Genomic DNA, 16,257 nt, shown 5'->3' with positions numbered 1-16,257 from the left:
CTGTACATTGAGGTCGTAAGAAGGTACCCGTGATGAAAGAACCGATAGGTGACATCCGAAAGAAGACCTCCGCAGTACACTTTACCCAGCGCGTCGCGGCGTACTAACTGTTCGGCCATCCAGTCCGTCTGGAAGGTGATGTGCACGTTGGCACCCAGGAGAGAGGTAGAGATTAAACGAAGGCCGTGGCTAGATGTCATGTGTACAAACGAGTCAGCAATCAATTTTTTTTTGAGTCTAGGTAGGTGAAAGACGTACTTTACCCAATGCATCAAGTCCATTATGAGACGGTCGCCTCCACCCTTGCTTTCTTTTTCCGGAATCAAGCCCTTCTCTACCAATACCTTGCGACGAAGGTACGCTAAACGGCCACCGTTGGCAAATGCGGGATGAATATCGACCACGGGTGGAGTAATGGTCTGACCAGCTCCGGCTTGGCCAACCTACCAAGCATCACATGTGTAAGTGGTCAGTCTCGTACCTGACTTTTGGAAATACTTTGCGAGATACTGACCTTCAGCACCAGAGGCCCGGCTTTTGGGTTTTTCACTACCTCCTCGGTGAGGTCGAGCATTGCCAAGGGATCGGCCTTTTTCAAGGCAGGCCAAGGGTGAGCGTGGAATCCGGAATGGCGAAGGACACCCCATCCGGTGTCCTTCTGGATGTCGATTCGGCAGATAGTCCCGGGGCATTGAGTCCAGATGTGCGTCCCACTACACTCAATAGCCGGGCAGACGGGGTTCCTAGAGATGGTCAAACGGAAAAAAAGAAACACGTTCATTAGGAACATGTCGAACTTCGAGTGAATATATATACAAAATGAGAAAACATACTCTTTTATGTATTCAGCAGCCTTTCCTTCGGCTGTTGGAGGAGGTGCCGTGTATGCACAGAAGTCGTCATCACAGCGGAGGACCCCGAGGCAAGCATACCAAACGGTCTTCCAGGGTCCTTCCTTGGTGCCTTTGGTTTTTTGGGTATGAGTGTAGGCGACGTGGCCGAAGTTCGTGATGTTGTCATGCGGCTGGCGTACAAACACAGTCTCACCATTGGGGTAAAGTGGATAACCTTGGGGATTGCGAGTCGTGCCGTGATCGATGAAAGTGACAAGTTCACCCGAGGCTGGAACCGGCATCTTGAACTTCTTCCCAGTTTTCTTGGGAGGGCGTCGCTTCAGTTTGGTAGGGGTAGGAGGAGGCGTTTCAGACACGTGTGAGACCAAAGCGGCGGCCTTTTCGTCAATTTGAGTTGGTGGTCCTTTGAATTGGGTTTGTGGTATTGCCTCGTCGGTATCAGGGGTAACAGATCGAGAGCTCTTGATAGAAGACATGATGAGTTGTTTCGGTGATGAGTTTTCGGAAGGGAAAGTGAGGTAGTGATAGAGGTAATAGAACGATATGAACTGATCTAACGGGAATAATCGATAATAATGAGTAACTTGGTAAAATTGATAAGACCAATACAACTGAAGAATTTGATGGCAGTGGTAAATAGAAATGGGTACACTCGAATCTGGGTCGAACAATTGAGCAGGAGGAGGAACAGAAAGCACTGAGCAAAGGAAAAGAGCCAAGTCGAAAGGAGGTTTCGGTTGGGGTGAGCCATTGAGAAGGCCAGGGGCCTCCTTACGCAGGAGGACCAGGGACATCGTGCGTAAGGCGTGATGTGTCAAGAGAGGTGGCCTTCTGAGACTTGATGTTGGGTAGGAAGGGGGTCGTCGTATTGCGAGAGGTTCGTTCTTATAGATCAGCTCGTAGGTTCGGTTGGCTATGAGATGACGAAGGGATATAGTCGGCGATTGGTGGTCCTTAGTTGACATGGGCCATGGGAAAGGGCACATCGAATATCGGTATCATTATTGTTGATGTTGGTGGTGGTAAGGAGAGTTAACGAAAGAAGGTTGGCAAAAAGGTAGAGTTTGCCCTTGATCGAAGAAGGTTGGGGCATGTAGGGTACCTGCAGGTAAGCCAATCAAAACCTTCGGTAAAGCTGTAGCCGCGGTCGCCGATCGGAGTGTAAGCTATGTAGATAGATGGGGTGGAAATCTCAACTTTGGTGGGGTCCTTTCGGAAAAAAACACTCCGAGGATTTACGTCCGATAAGGAGTGTGAGGAACTTTGAGAGTAAAATTAGGGTTTTGGCCCTTGTAAAGATTTTTACACCCTGGTTTTTTTACCTACCATAAGGTATGTAAAATATCATGTGTAAAATTATACTTCGGGCCCGGGGCCATACAATTTTACACTCATGGGTTTACACAGCATTTTTTTGCACACGTGAATCTGGGCAGGTTCGAGTGTAAAATTACATTTCACCGTTGGTGACATGGATTTTTACACACATACGAAATTACACTCAATAAGAGCATCCGCACTCGTTTGCGGTTGTTAATTTGGTCACGTGCGGTAACAAACACAACATTAAGTAAAAAGTTACTTAACTCAACCAAATTTCGCACTCGTTTGCATTAGCAGCGCTGTAACTTTTATAACTTTACAGATAGTGCATGTACTCCGCACCGGTCGTGCAGTAAGGTAAAGTTTTAATTTTTTGAGTACACATCACCTGCTTTCATGGCCAGTTTTCATGTGATAGAGGCACTGTTCTCTTCTTTGCACTAAGATACTAATACTCCATCTACACATGAAGACCCGATATCATCCTGTTCATCTACTCGATCGATAGATCTTAATTTAAAATTACAAATTTAACATGAGTTTGTTCAGATCTTAATACATGAATTCCAATTAAAAAACAAAGGCTTTACTACATCGAGAAAGCTTTTAATGAGTCTGAATACACATAATGATCTTGTAAAAGATTTAAAGATTTAAAACTAGGAAATAAAAATCCAAACTTCAATTTTTAATTTGTATCACTTGATCCTAAAAGTCCTCCAATGATTGGTCTTTTAATGTTGATTTTCTTAAATATTGACCTCTACATAGCTATATGAATCTAGACATCTTTCATTTTCATCTGAATGGTTTGGAGTCGAGTTCAAGATGGTTGATTGACTTATTTCAATTGAAGACATCAATCGGTGTCAAACGTTCTCGAGTTGATTCATGCAACTGTAAGGCTTGGAATTCATCGTGTGTGAGTGGTGAAAAGGAGATATTGGTTGTTGACTTTGGTGTTGGAGGTCTGGTTGAGTTTTGTTTTTGGAGTCGAGTTGCCGGGAACAAGTCGTGATGTGTGATACCGCATGCGTTAGCCAATTGGTAAATTTACCGATTCGCTAACGCAAAATGACCGAAAATTAACTACCGCGGGGCTAATTTTTCACCGGTGTGGAAAAGACCCCGCGTTTGCGGTAAATTTAACCTTACCGCACCCGACTTACCGCACGAGTGCGGATGCTCTAAGGAGTGTAAAGCGTGGTGTGTAAAAATCTATCGACCCATTTACAAAGTAACGGATATGGATCCGCTAAAAAGCTATGTGTAGAATAATTCCTACATTAGATTGCAACTGACTCAAATGCATAAAAAAGGTCCGCTATGAGGCGGACTAAAAAAATTATTGCAAGGTTAAATAAAGTATTGCAAGGTTAAATAAAAAGGGAAAGGTGAGCGGGCTCTAAAAATTATATGAACAGACAAAAGAAAGAAATCTCGAAAACTTGAGAATTGATCAGAGTACAATTTTTGTACTTACTTTGATGAGAGTAAGTTTAAAAATTAATAGATAAGGAAAGCAGAAGGAAACGGAGTTCGAGATTATAGGAGATCATCCATATTTCATTCACAGGGTAAAGAGCACCCTCATTGCAATAGAGGTAATGAGGGATTAACGCAAGGTAAACAGCACAAGAGTGCAAACACGCGCGACTCGACGGTATATCGTTCGTCGTGGCTACGTCACATGACCTCTGTAACCCATTCTCGTATCTAGAAGCCCCCTTGTAGTGCCCAATGATTTCAACCCCAGCCTGATTGTTGGATTAAGAACATCGACTCCACTTGGGTCAAACAAGCCACGATATACTTTCTCATTGATCAACTTCCTAGATACGAATCTCGAGTATGTAAGTAGAATCTCTCAATTTGATTGTAAATTAAAAAGGCAGTGTAAGATTTCCAGCATTTTCTTCATTGGACCTTTATCTCCACCATTTTGACCCGACCGTCTTTCTTTCCTTGAAATCAAATGTCCTGACTCCTTGGCGCGGAAATTCCTTCGATGGCGCTGTTGCTTGGGCTTGGCCTATTGAGGCGAGAGATAGTGGCTAGGGAAGGTTCACATAAGCTTGATTCTCGGATTCAGAAAACCAATTCAACTCGAAATACAATCTTTAATGGGTTCAAAAATTAAGATTGGCCAATCCCGACCATTGTTACATACCACTTCTTTTCTTTTCTTTTTGGATCCGGATCCCACAAAGACAAGAACCTCAAATGCCAATATGTACATCCACAGAATGTAACATAGCCACGTTAAAGAATTTCCATTAAATATGTAATTTCGAAAACATTTATTGCTATGTAGATGACCGAGGTAACCTACTTTGATACTGTCAACATAGAAATCGATGAAAGACGGTAACCTTTTCCTGTTTGTATTGATTGGCCCAGTCTCTTTCAATCAAGGTGCACTTTCCTGATGCATTTTTTCCAATCGGTTCTAGGTGAACTAGATCCTTCATTCTTGTCTTCTTTTGCAATTCTTCATCTTTAGATTCTTCGCTTTATATAAGATCTTTATATGTACGCAGTAACAAAAGATTATAAAAATCTACATTTTCATACGTATAGCTTTTTGATCCTTGGGTTTTTGTTGTTTCCATGAGTGTTCTTGAACGCTTAAATGATTTACTCGATATTTATACTATGGAATGTTTTTCTCCTTTTTTGCACATTTCTTTTTATCACACTCTACCTTTTTGTCAAGTTTTGCTCAAGTTGATCCCGAATCATATATTTGATGGATGATAATTGTCTTTCATATTCTTTCTTAAAATGACAATGATCATCACGACTTTGATTCATAATTTTTCCTTCTTTTTCTTTTTTTTTCTTTTTTTTTTCCTTTTCTGAAGTCCAATGTCATCAACTCAGTACTCATGAGTAGAACAGATCGCTTGATAAAATATTATCAGACTTTTAGTTTCTTTCTAATGCGTACATCTTCCTTCCAGTCAGATTTGCATTCATTTCATAGATCTTCTCGGTGTACTTGAACTTGATATTGTTGTAAACAAGCAGAATCCGAGTGCAAGTTTTCTTTTTAGCCTCATAGGATATGTTTCACATGCATGACGGATTTTTCTCTTTACTTATGAGAGGTAGGTTTCAACAACTTGAATTACCTTGAAACTTACTGATTGTTTAATTTTTCTTCACTGCCAACATGCCGCTATCATCCATGCGTCAAAGTTCGGTATAGGATTCGGAGGTATTTTCTCGAATGGCGGCCCAGAGGTGAAGAGAGGTGAACTCAGCCCGAAAGATGATCCGAGGCACTGGGCTTAATGCGCTAAAAATACCGTCGGAGCTTTTATCCGGGCTCCCCCTTCCGGACGGCCACTCGAGAGAGCCCTGTCACTTGTGGGAGAGGAACTTGTTTAGTTTCCCCCGGTGCCGTCCTTCGTTGAAAGCCTTCCTCGTCGTCAAACCCATTGTAAGTCTTTCACTTCGAAGTTAAGTAAAACATATAAAATATTTATTTTTGTTTTGGATAGAGAAAAATCGAGATTGTACAAATTACAATATCACTTTCAGCGCCACAACAATGATCAATCACATATCATTTCTAAAGTATGTATTACAAAAGAGGATATATTTTTTGTTTTTCGAAAAAAAAAGAGAAAATCTTGTTAAAAATTACATATGAGATAAGATGAAATAGAAAGTGATCACAGGACTACAGAAATTTCTTGATCATCAGTCAAAGTTTTTGATCTCAAACCAAAACTCAAACTCAGTAAGAATGGTAACTATTGTCATCTGCTTCCCCAATGACACAACCAGTTGTGTTTTGTTTGAGTGTATAAGGCTTTACTGCTTATGCGTCCCAAATTGATCCCTTGATTATCAAACAGACAATCATTAATAAATTAATTCTTTGTTTCATTTTCAGATATGATGATTTGAATTGACTCACAAACAATGGAATTTTAGCTTCGAGTGAAGATTTAAGCATATTTTGATTAAGAGCTGGACTTCCAATAAAAAGGACGACTAATTCATCATGATAGGAGAATATTTTTGAAAATGTTAGCATCAAAATGAGAAAATCAAGTTCTTAGAATGAACAGTCAAATTGTCACATACCTTCAGCGTTCCATTCTTTATAAGTTTTAGCTAAAAGTGGAAAAACATCAGGTCTACCTAATTTACTACGAGTATCCCAAATTAATCTTCTTTCTTCTGGGATCTTGGTTTCAATTAAACCCATCAAGACGGTACCATAGGTGTTTTTCAGGTCAGGTCCAATCCAAATCAAAAACCAATCCGAATGTTGTATACAAGTAGAAGCTACTGCACCAATACCCGATCCTGTACAAACCGCTACACCTCTGTTAAACATTCTAGAAAAGTACGGTAATCCAGCAGGCTTATTTTTTGAAGGTTAGAAAAAAAAAGTGTGAGTTTAGGAAAGAGAGAAAGAAAACTGATGGAAATCTGTTTGGATTCACCTTCCAAGTTTTTGTGTATAGTCGTGTGGGTTGTTCTAAATTTAAACTTGTTGTAAAGTCACCTTGTACAGCTGCAACTAAATAGTGACAATCCGCATTTTTTCCTTCACTAAGTTGTCCAAAGTTAAATAAACTGGTCAGTTTTGAATTATTTTAGGAAATAAATTGTTACTACAAATATACCTTATAGAACCAAAGATGTGCCATTCTTTTAATCCACCACGAGAGATACGAGTATGCACACCTGAAGTTAATCCGCCTGGTACTTTGATAACCGTTGCTTTTTTTGAAGACTAACAAAAAACGAAACAGACGAAAAGAGAGAATTTGTCATGTTTATGTTCTTCTGGAAGAAAATTTCCAAATAAACCCTTACGGTGAAGACTTCAACTGAGACCTGTCGCGTCGTGATCCAAGAAGACATTATACTTGAGATGAAGATAGAAGAATACATCAGATTGTCATTGCGAGAGATCAAATTCGAATTTGGGAATCAATATTCATCAAAGAAAATATTTACAAGAATAGAATGATGATCATCATCCAGAATTGAGGGTCAACGACGAAACTTTCCCAAGAAACTGCGTCAATCGTATCATGTTTGGATAAAATGTGCTTGAGTAGAACAAAGACGAGGGTTAAAATGATTCCTAGCCTAAAAAGTGAGAACATATTGAAAGAAGAAGCGTGCAAACATTAGCTTGTTAAGATCATTAGTATTTTGCAGAACGGAGGATAAGACTGACCATCCAACAAATCTATGGATCAGTTCGAATAAACTGAATGTGGTCAAAGTATATACAAGTCATATTAATGATAAAACACCTCACATCATCCGAAATACTTGTCTGAAAACTTACTTGTGTCTGGGACCGCGTACAATCGGAGTAGCCACAATACAGGTCATCACAACACACAAGATAGCCATCGATAATATACTTAAAAGTGCAGGATGATATGCCTTTTCTTTATGATTCTTGAAGTGTTGATAAGCGGATAATCCCAACCACAACATAGCGGAGACTCCACAACCGCTATGCAATCCACCTAAACAGTCGAAAAAATCAAATCATCAGAACCATTTATGTCAATGAAACCGAAAGATTCAGGCAACTTTCAAGATGAATGTTTCAAAAGAATCACAAACCAATATGATACAATATTCCAACAATTTCTTTTCTGATACCAACAGGAATTCTAGAACTTCTGAAAGCTTTAATGAAAATCCAATAAATAAATCTGATCACCCATTCATTTCGAATTCCAATAGCAATGAAGATATTAATAATCACAAGAAGTGATAAATCTCTATTAGCTCCACCAAACAAACCAGAAGATATAGCTATGATGATTAGTGCATTTATGAAGATCACGAGAAATAAAATTTGTCTATAAGGTGTAAACCAAGTCAAGAAATTTAAACAAAAATTGTAAAATCTTTTTGAAAACTTTACATCATCTTTAATTTTAATTATAGCTTTCTCATCAGACTTTCCTTCTTCCTTCTTGTCGTTTTTTTTATATCTATCTAAATCAGCCACCATCGTAACACTAGAACCAACATTGGGACCATTGAGATTAGTATTAAGATGCGGTAAATCACATTTGGATCCAAATCTTGTAAGCTCGCTAGAACTAGAAGAGAAAGATCCCGATGGTTGTTTATAAACTGTTTTGTTGAATTCATCTGGACTGCAAATGGTAAGATCCGATGTTGATTCTGGTGAAGTTTGTTGGATTTTGATTTGATTTTGATTTTGAATATCAATGGTTTCAACTTGATCATGATCCGACTTAAGCACTGATTGATGATAAGTTTGAGAAGCCATGATCACAAGAAAATTAGGAATATCACGGAGGAGAAAGCTAGCTCAGAAAGGAGACAATATTGTGATAAAGTAGTAAGATATCTAGATAAATACGAAGGAAACGAATAATAAAGAACGATGTTGTTTATTATCTTAAAAGTGGAGATCAAAGAGACGCAAGGACAACAGAAAACGGCTTGATGAAAGCGAGATAATTATATCCTCAAGATAATCAACAGGTCAATGAGCTATATAGAGATGAAGAGATCAGGTTGTCGCTTCGCCCTGTGGGAGGTCTCCACAAATGACCTTAGCTCTTTTCATTCGGCTTGGGCTATTTCCCATGGCCTTTATATATCCTTGCTCCACCTTCACCATACTCAAAAAACGGTGTCCTTCTTGGCTCCCCTCCTTGTGCCGGCGCAGAGCTAACACTGTGCGACAGAAAGGAGAAGAGAGTAGCTTCAAATTGCTCATCACCGTCATACTACGATCTCAGAATCCAGCGCCATTATCAGAATGGTATATTCTGATCCTAAATCTCTTCAGATAAAAAAACTCTCTTTAGTTTCTTTCTGAGTTCGATTAAAAAATTGAAGGACGGTGAACGATTGCATTTGGCTCAGTGCAAAAGTGGAAAAGGTCATTTCTTTGAATTGTTCAACGATAAAGTTAAGTGACTTGAGATAGATTGGGTTGTCGAAAGTCTTGAGATGGGATTCATCCAAGCTGAGTATGATTGTAGAACTGTCCGATGGCTCGATTCACATAGCCACTCTTCGATTTCAACCTCCCCTTGATGTTTCGTTGTGCACTCCATTCGTGGCCGACTGTAATCTCAACTTAATCGAAGATTTCCAAGTCGCAACTACCAGTCATCAAGGTGCTATTAATCTCGTATTCTCTGACAACTACACCCTTGAACAGCCTTGAAGCCGGCATGTCATCTCACGCCTATAATCTACAGAGCCTTAATAACTTCGTTAGAGAAATTGACATGAATTTCAAACAAATTCAAGATGGAAATGGGCTTCAAGAAAAGATTTGGAGGACCTAGCCATACAGGTAGCTCTCTGGTCCTAACTTAATAAGTCTCTCTGTGATCCAGACACTTTTTCCTCACGAGCTCGGGTGTCTGGGCACCGAGCTTGTGAAGGTAAGAAAGCCCCTGCGAGAATTGGGGCTTGTGTTAAGTTAGTCTCTGGTCCCATTTTTCGGAGCCAACAAGTACACTGCGAACATCAATATTCATATTACTCTCCATACGCAGAAGTCAATCTTGCAGCAATGTTGACTCCCCTAGATTTTTGATACATTGATCATTTTCAGAGTGAGGCAAAAGTTCAGACCCCAATGTGCCTCGTCAAAGGAGAGGCTGCGCTCTGGATCGGATAGCCTCTCGACTTGCACTGGACGAACGTGGCCGAATTTGTAGATATTCTGGTTGTTGAAATCATCAGAAATTAATAATAATAGAAAACTATCATTAACACGGATGATCGTATTCTCCAAAAAACCTCTTCAGAGATAGCAAGACGTCTTCCCAATTCCATAAAATATAGTTGTGTCGTTGATATGACACTTATTTCTACAGTATGGACGTAACAATCTGTTGAATTTTTTGAGGGGAATTTCAATCACGTGTCAGCCTTTGTACCTTTGAAATTGGTAATATCAAATATCAGACAGTCTTGAATGTATCCAAAGGCAAAAGGGTATATTGGAGGGAAAACAAAGATGACAAAAAACAAATACGCTCATTAAAATAATATTAAAGTGTACATCGATTCCTTAATCCTATGTAAAGTACAATTTCAGATTATACACTTTCATCAAAGAAAAGACAGACTTCGATTATATCCTACATCAAGAACCCTGACATCACATCGACCATAAGAAAAAGAAAGGATTCAAAAGTGAAATATTAGAATGGAATGAAGAAAAGAAAACTGTTTCTATACAACTTCCCCATTGTTCGATATCAATCCACTCTTGGAGCTCTTCATACAGTGGGGCAGGGTAGAAAGATCACTGCATTTATGATGACACTGATGAATGTGACGTCAATTGAAAGAGAAGAAACGTTTACGATCAGTTGCATATACCAGAATTGAATAATTTTTCAAATCAAACTACAGACCTTCATCCCACAATCATCGCATTCTAAGAAAGTTTTCAACATACTAATCTTCTTTTGACATGCACCACATCTTCTAGGTGGATCACCCGATGTTCCACTTGTAGAGCTCTTTGAGAAAAGGTGTGTGAGCCAATTAGTTTTGAAAAGTGTAAATCGATGTGGACCGGATTTGATGAGGTTCGAAGCAGCCAACAGAGCATCCATGGTCGGTTCCAAGTTTTTTTTATCTTCAATCTTCTTGGCTGGCTCAATGATTTTGATGGTGTTATCTTCAGAATCTTTGACAGGAGATTGCTCGGCAACAGGAAGATCTTGCTCGGCTATTTCTGTCGTAGCTGGGATTGATGGTTGTTCGGTGATAGAAACCTCTTGATCGTTGCTTGCATTCTCGTTGGTGTTCAAAGTGCTAGAATGTGTAGGTACAATTGGCTTTTCATTTGGTACTTCCTCCTGCTCCTGCTGCTCGACCAACGGGGTCACAACCAAAGACGTGGGAGTGGAAGGCTCCTTGGAAGATAAAGTACTATCTGGCATTTTTCGAGAAGACGAATCACTAAGAACTGTCTTGATAGTACCTATGTTCGAAGGTATGCTACTATTTCCTACTGACGTAGAAAGATGTTGATGCTTCTCAACGACTAGATTTTCTGACCCAGGTGCAACTATGGGTTCCAGCTCTACGCGATTCGATGATGAGGATCCAGACTCGTGATTGGCTACTTCAGTCGGCATAGCATCTGAAACTACATCCATAAGCGTGTTTTCTGAGAAGCTCGATTTCAGGATGGCGTGAGGGCGAACAGTAGACGCAACAGAAGGTGTAGATGAACCGCTTCCTTGGAGAATTGACGAAGTCGTGGGGTGTCCTCCAGTTTTGAGTAAACATTGTACTTCTACTAAACTTGGTCGATCTTCCTCCTCACTACTTGATTCATCACTTTCGTCATCTGAATCAGCTTCATTCGGTTTCGTTTCGGTATGAGGTACAACGACTCGTCCCCCAAAGCTAGGAATGCGTTTAGGATGTCCTGATCTCGACCTTTTCGAAGTTGAGACAGTCTCGCCTGGATTTGCTAGATTACCTTCACGCTTTCCAGACCCAAAACTGAAGCTTCCCACACAGTCCATCTTGACCAGTCTATCCACTAAGCCTTTAGGAGCTGCTGCTCCCGCACGGGCAGCGGCTTTGGCTGCATTGGCGATCATTTCCGCTTCAGCTGTGACCACTTGACGTTCGATCTGATCGAGCGTGCGTAGAACACTTCGAATTGGCGGTCTTTGAGAGCTGTCTGTATCAGAACATTTGAGAGCAAGTTGAATAAAACCATCTGGACAACCATGCTCTTTGGCGCACAACAAGGCCTTCAAATCTGCTGGTTTGATAGCGTATGCCGGTGGTACCCTTTCAAGAAATCCTGTTGTAGATGAACCTGCCTGTCCCGTCAATTTAAGTGTGATCAATTCGCAAAAGAGAATACCAAGACTGTAGATGTCGGTCGCCAAACCAAAGGGTTCACCTCTCAAGATTTCGGGTGACATATACTAAAGTGAAATAGGTATGGTGATGCATCAGTCAGTGACAATATTCGAGTCAAACACTAAATGTACAAAACAGAATGCTTACTCCATCTGTACCACAGTAGCTCAACCTTCGTACCTCTTCTTCGTTTTTGGCCTCAAGTCGAGCGAAACCAAAATCACATAACTTGATTCGAAAATTGTCTGTGATTAAACAATTCTCGAGTTTCAAATCCCGATGTAAACATCTCCGTTCATGAAGATATGCAATAGATCTGGTGATATCTATAGCAAAAGATAATCTAAGACGCCATGATAAACTTGGTCCGGTGGCATGGGTGATAAGATGACCTCGTAAATTTCCTTTCGGCAACTAGTAAAAGAATCAACGTTAAAATCAAAAATTCATTAAATGATGATCTGATCTGACTGACGTATTCACTGATGATCAAGATTCGTTTAGCTGCTGGTCGAGCTTTTTTCCCGACGACTGGCGGTGCATTTTCTTCTTCATCTGAATCAGGTTGATAATCATGCTTAGGAGGACCAGGAGGTGCGAGACACAATCCAATATATTGAACAATGTTAGGGTGTCGAGCTTCTTGTAAAATCTTGCATTCACGCGCGAAATACTTTTCGACTAAAAAGAGATTTGATATTTTTTTGTTACTAAAATGGTATTGCAAGGAAAAGATTGAAATCGCTTACCATTATAGTCTGTTCGGGAGAAAATTTCCTTAACGGCAACTGGCAGACCAAGATACTCTGCACGGTAAACACTTCCAAACGAGCCAGCGCCAAGTCGATGCCAGTCTAGCTCAGGGGATAGATGATTGAAGTCGATGATGTCAAATCGGGTGTCAGATGAAATGGTGGAGTCCATAGTGTACGACGCTCGGGAAAGTGGATTTGATGATTCGAGTTATGAGAAGTGCAAGAAATTTGGACGTGATAGTTCCCAAGCTGAAAAACAAGCAGATAACGCCTTTTTCTCGACCTACAATGTTATGAAGCAAATCAAGGCACGAATTTGTAACTGAAGATGATCACCTAATTCACCCAAACGGACTCGCCACTGCGGGGGTTACAATATAGAGGCTAAGTGTGAGAATAGGAATCTATTGCTGACTTGGGATATGGCTTAAGAGGATGAAGTTGATGTCGTCACTGGAGTGCGAACAAAGACGGATAAGTAGGGAGATACGAATGATGATGTGCTTTTGGCCATCATTACCTTGGACTCGATCAACACACCTGCCCATATCCACTCAACTCGGTCACTGGTCATCAATTAGATACACTCAGATTGACCATGCTTAATGAATCATTGACCGGATCACTCGTGTTCTGGGTCCGTGTGCGTGCGTCCGGTACAAGAGACTGGCTGGCAGCTGATTATGTGAACACCATTTTGCATCATTAGACGCGCGGAGCATCTTCCAAGCGATTGAGCTACACCGTAACTTGCAACCACGAAGGTGTTTGCACAGAAAAAAATCAGACGCGCTTCAGATAGCCGCTCGTAGCTAGCGCATTCAGAGTCTTGATCGAATATTTGCGATTGAAAGATATCATTCCATAAACTGCACCGACATCCTTCAGATGTTTAGCAGCGAAGAGTGTGTCATCTTGAACGTGTTGGTGGTCTACGTTTTAAAACAATGATTATGATAGTGGCCGCGATAAAGTTGATCAAGTTTCTCCAGGATCTTTCAGGGGTGAATCAAAGCTCCGAGATCCGCATGACCCTGAGGCATGACCGGTCTCCTGATGCGGGAAGTCGTCAGTCGGGTCGGAGTTCCAAACGGGCACAAAGTGGTGATTCTCGAAGACGTGACTGTGTCAAATCAATTTGTCATTCTTTGAGCTCATCAAGTTTCCAATATCGATTACACCATCATCTATCATTCAAATGCAGCGCAGAAACGACGACAGTATGAGCCGAATCAAACATAAAAACACGAGACCTTCTACACCAGCCAAAGAAATCGCAGAAAACCAACTCGTAACAACCAATCCAAAACCCAAGAACACATTCACAATCGCATCCTCAACTTTTTTTGTTCCTAATCGCAGAAACGACAAGAATAAGCAGTACGATAATGTTGGGATCGTCGTGCCACCAATACCATGTCGGAGGAGATCGAAAAAGGATAAACCATTGGCTCCGTTATCTAATTGTTAGCTTATCAAAAACTCGCGTCAAATTAGACTTTGATAGCAAGATACTAACACCAGTCCTTCATGCAACCACAACCCGAATACATCAGTGATACGTCCCGCTAAAGAATTGGAAAAGCTAACACACCAGCATACCCCAGTCAAAACCTATGTCTCAAAAGACTCAACGACTCTGACTTCGATGGCCCAACGTGCCCTCCAGCACGTTACTCCTCATACGGACTCGCGGGGTGTATCAAAGGGGAAGGAGAACGAAGGTCTGCGACTCATTTGGTGCCTCACTCTGATAGGCCAAAGTAACAGTCAGGATGCTGATATATTTGGGCGTTCAATTCTCTATCCGCGACTAAAATGATCTGCGACTCTTAATCTATACAAACTTTAATAATTAACACAAACAGCGCAAGCAAGGACAGTAAACCGATGCAGGTTGGTTGACCTTTACTTGCCAGCCTCGCCATCCAGAATCCCATCCAACAAAACTTCCGCTTGCACGACTCCTACACCTAGTCAAGTGGCGCGTCCTTCTGAAGCTCAAGCCTCAACGCGGAATGAAACATTATCAAACCTTGCAATGGTCATGCGCGAACAACATCGAATCAAAAGATTCAAGGTCGACTCACCTGCCATGGAGAACAATTCAGCCAAACATAAGACTATAGCCTTATCAGAGTTACAAACTTTACGAATCCCAGAATCACCTTGCCAAGCTTCGAAAGCCCGTCGATCACTTTCGACGACATTGATGTCATATAGTAAAGCTTTACCTTTGTCCGATTTTACCAATTCCAAAAAACGAAAACATATCCCTTTGTCAAATCTTTTACCCAAACCTGCTCAAACTCCCGACCGTCCCGATTTTCGCCCTCTTTGTCATCCACCACCACCAATCGTCGTCGAAAAACCTTCAGTGGTCGATATCTCTCCGACACGTCGTCACCGTAAGGGAACATTGAACATGGAGCCTGAATCTCCTTTGAAAAACAGAGTTCAGGCGATCATCAACTCAGAACAAACTAACTGGGAAATGTGGAGAAGCGATGCACAACGACGAATGAATGTCAAGTCTACCAAATCATCCCTAGTACAACCCTTCAAGTCATTTAACCTTATTCATAATCCAAAGCTTGAGCCTTGCAAAGGTCGTAGTATCATGGTTGAAGGACAAGATGAGATGGGAAAGAGCTGGACATTAGTGTTATCTTTAAACAATTCTGTAGTCATGGGAGCTACTTCCTCTTCCGATGCCATTGGACCAGTAACGACCACGATGGCTGAATTAGTTCGACATTATCAACCTGGTGCTACAATCAAAATTTATCAACCTTGGTTTACCATCAAAGAATCTATGCTTGTCTGTGGTCGATTTGGAGTAGAGAGTGCTGCTCCAGCAGTATGAAGTTTCAAATGTTTTTCTATTTTGTTAATTGGTTTGTAGACATGTTGTTTGTAGTCATTAAGTATACTTTTAACTGTAGCTCTATTTGCATTGTCCAAGAATATTAATTCATACTTCAAACAATTAATCATGTGGGATACAGTGTGAAGAGAAACTGTATGTACAAAGCTCTCTTGTTCAGCAATTTGCTGAATTTCAGAACAACAACCAAAGCATAACGCTTGACGTCTTGAAATGATAATGTTAATATGTATCAAAAACACAGTCCCAGATGAGACGAGAATATTGCTTCGGAATATTTTATCGACATTCTCTTAGGTAAGTGTTGTGATGATATACGTGAAGTTCCCTTTTCGTGCAAGGCAACTCCAAGGGAAGGAATTCACGATCAGCCCCTGATAAAATCACTTCTTTGGCGTATCAAATTTCATGGTACACAGGGTGGACAACAAACATTGCATGTTTTATTCGTGGGGACAGATGTGACTGCCATTTGATTTGAAAACATCTGGCTACACTGGAATTCTTTTGGACAGACAAGTTTTTATTACACCAAATATGAGCTCACCAT

The 16,257-nt window shown here is 40.8% G+C and overlaps 3 protein-coding genes across 3 annotated transcripts; 1 reads left to right on the top strand and 2 right to left on the bottom strand.

Moving 5' to 3' along the window:
- Positions 1–6,006: 6,006 nt before the first annotated feature.
- MELLADRAFT_110784 (uncharacterized protein) lies at positions 6,007–8,469 on the bottom strand (the record flags this gene model as incomplete). The annotated part of the gene is made up of 9 exons (XM_007414955.1): positions 6,007–6,027; positions 6,106–6,182; positions 6,276–6,558; positions 6,641–6,773; positions 6,824–6,933; positions 7,017–7,068; positions 7,387–7,398; positions 7,501–7,687; positions 7,788–8,469. 9 exons carry the CDS (start codon positions 8,467–8,469, stop codon positions 6,007–6,009), a joined length of 1,557 nt encoding a protein of 518 aa, XP_007415017.1.
- Positions 8,470–12,020: 3,551 nt separating this feature from the next.
- On the bottom strand, positions 12,021–13,148 carry MELLADRAFT_45059 (uncharacterized protein; the record flags this gene model as incomplete). Its single annotated transcript, XM_007414954.1, has 4 exons — positions 12,021–12,130; positions 12,213–12,479; positions 12,541–12,746; positions 12,815–13,148. Coding segments are annotated over 4 exons (756 nt in total), but the record flags the coding sequence as incomplete, so codon positions are not given.
- A 1,320-nt stretch (positions 13,149–14,468) lies between these two features.
- MELLADRAFT_117733 (uncharacterized protein) lies at positions 14,469–16,183 on the top strand (the record flags this gene model as incomplete). The annotated part of the gene is made up of 3 exons (XM_007415012.1): positions 14,469–14,544; positions 14,689–15,666; positions 16,005–16,183. 3 exons carry the CDS (start codon positions 14,469–14,471, stop codon positions 16,181–16,183), a joined length of 1,233 nt encoding a protein of 410 aa, XP_007415074.1.
- Between the last annotated feature and the right edge of the window lie 74 nt (positions 16,184–16,257).

This window comes from Melampsora larici-populina (genome assembly GCF_000204055.1).
Source record: "Melampsora larici-populina 98AG31 unplaced genomic scaffold MELLAscaffold_47, whole genome shotgun sequence".
Classification (NCBI taxonomy): Eukaryota; Fungi; Basidiomycota; class Pucciniomycetes; order Pucciniales; family Melampsoraceae; genus Melampsora; species Melampsora laricis-populina.
This window is presented reverse-complemented; position numbering and strand designations above follow the sequence as displayed.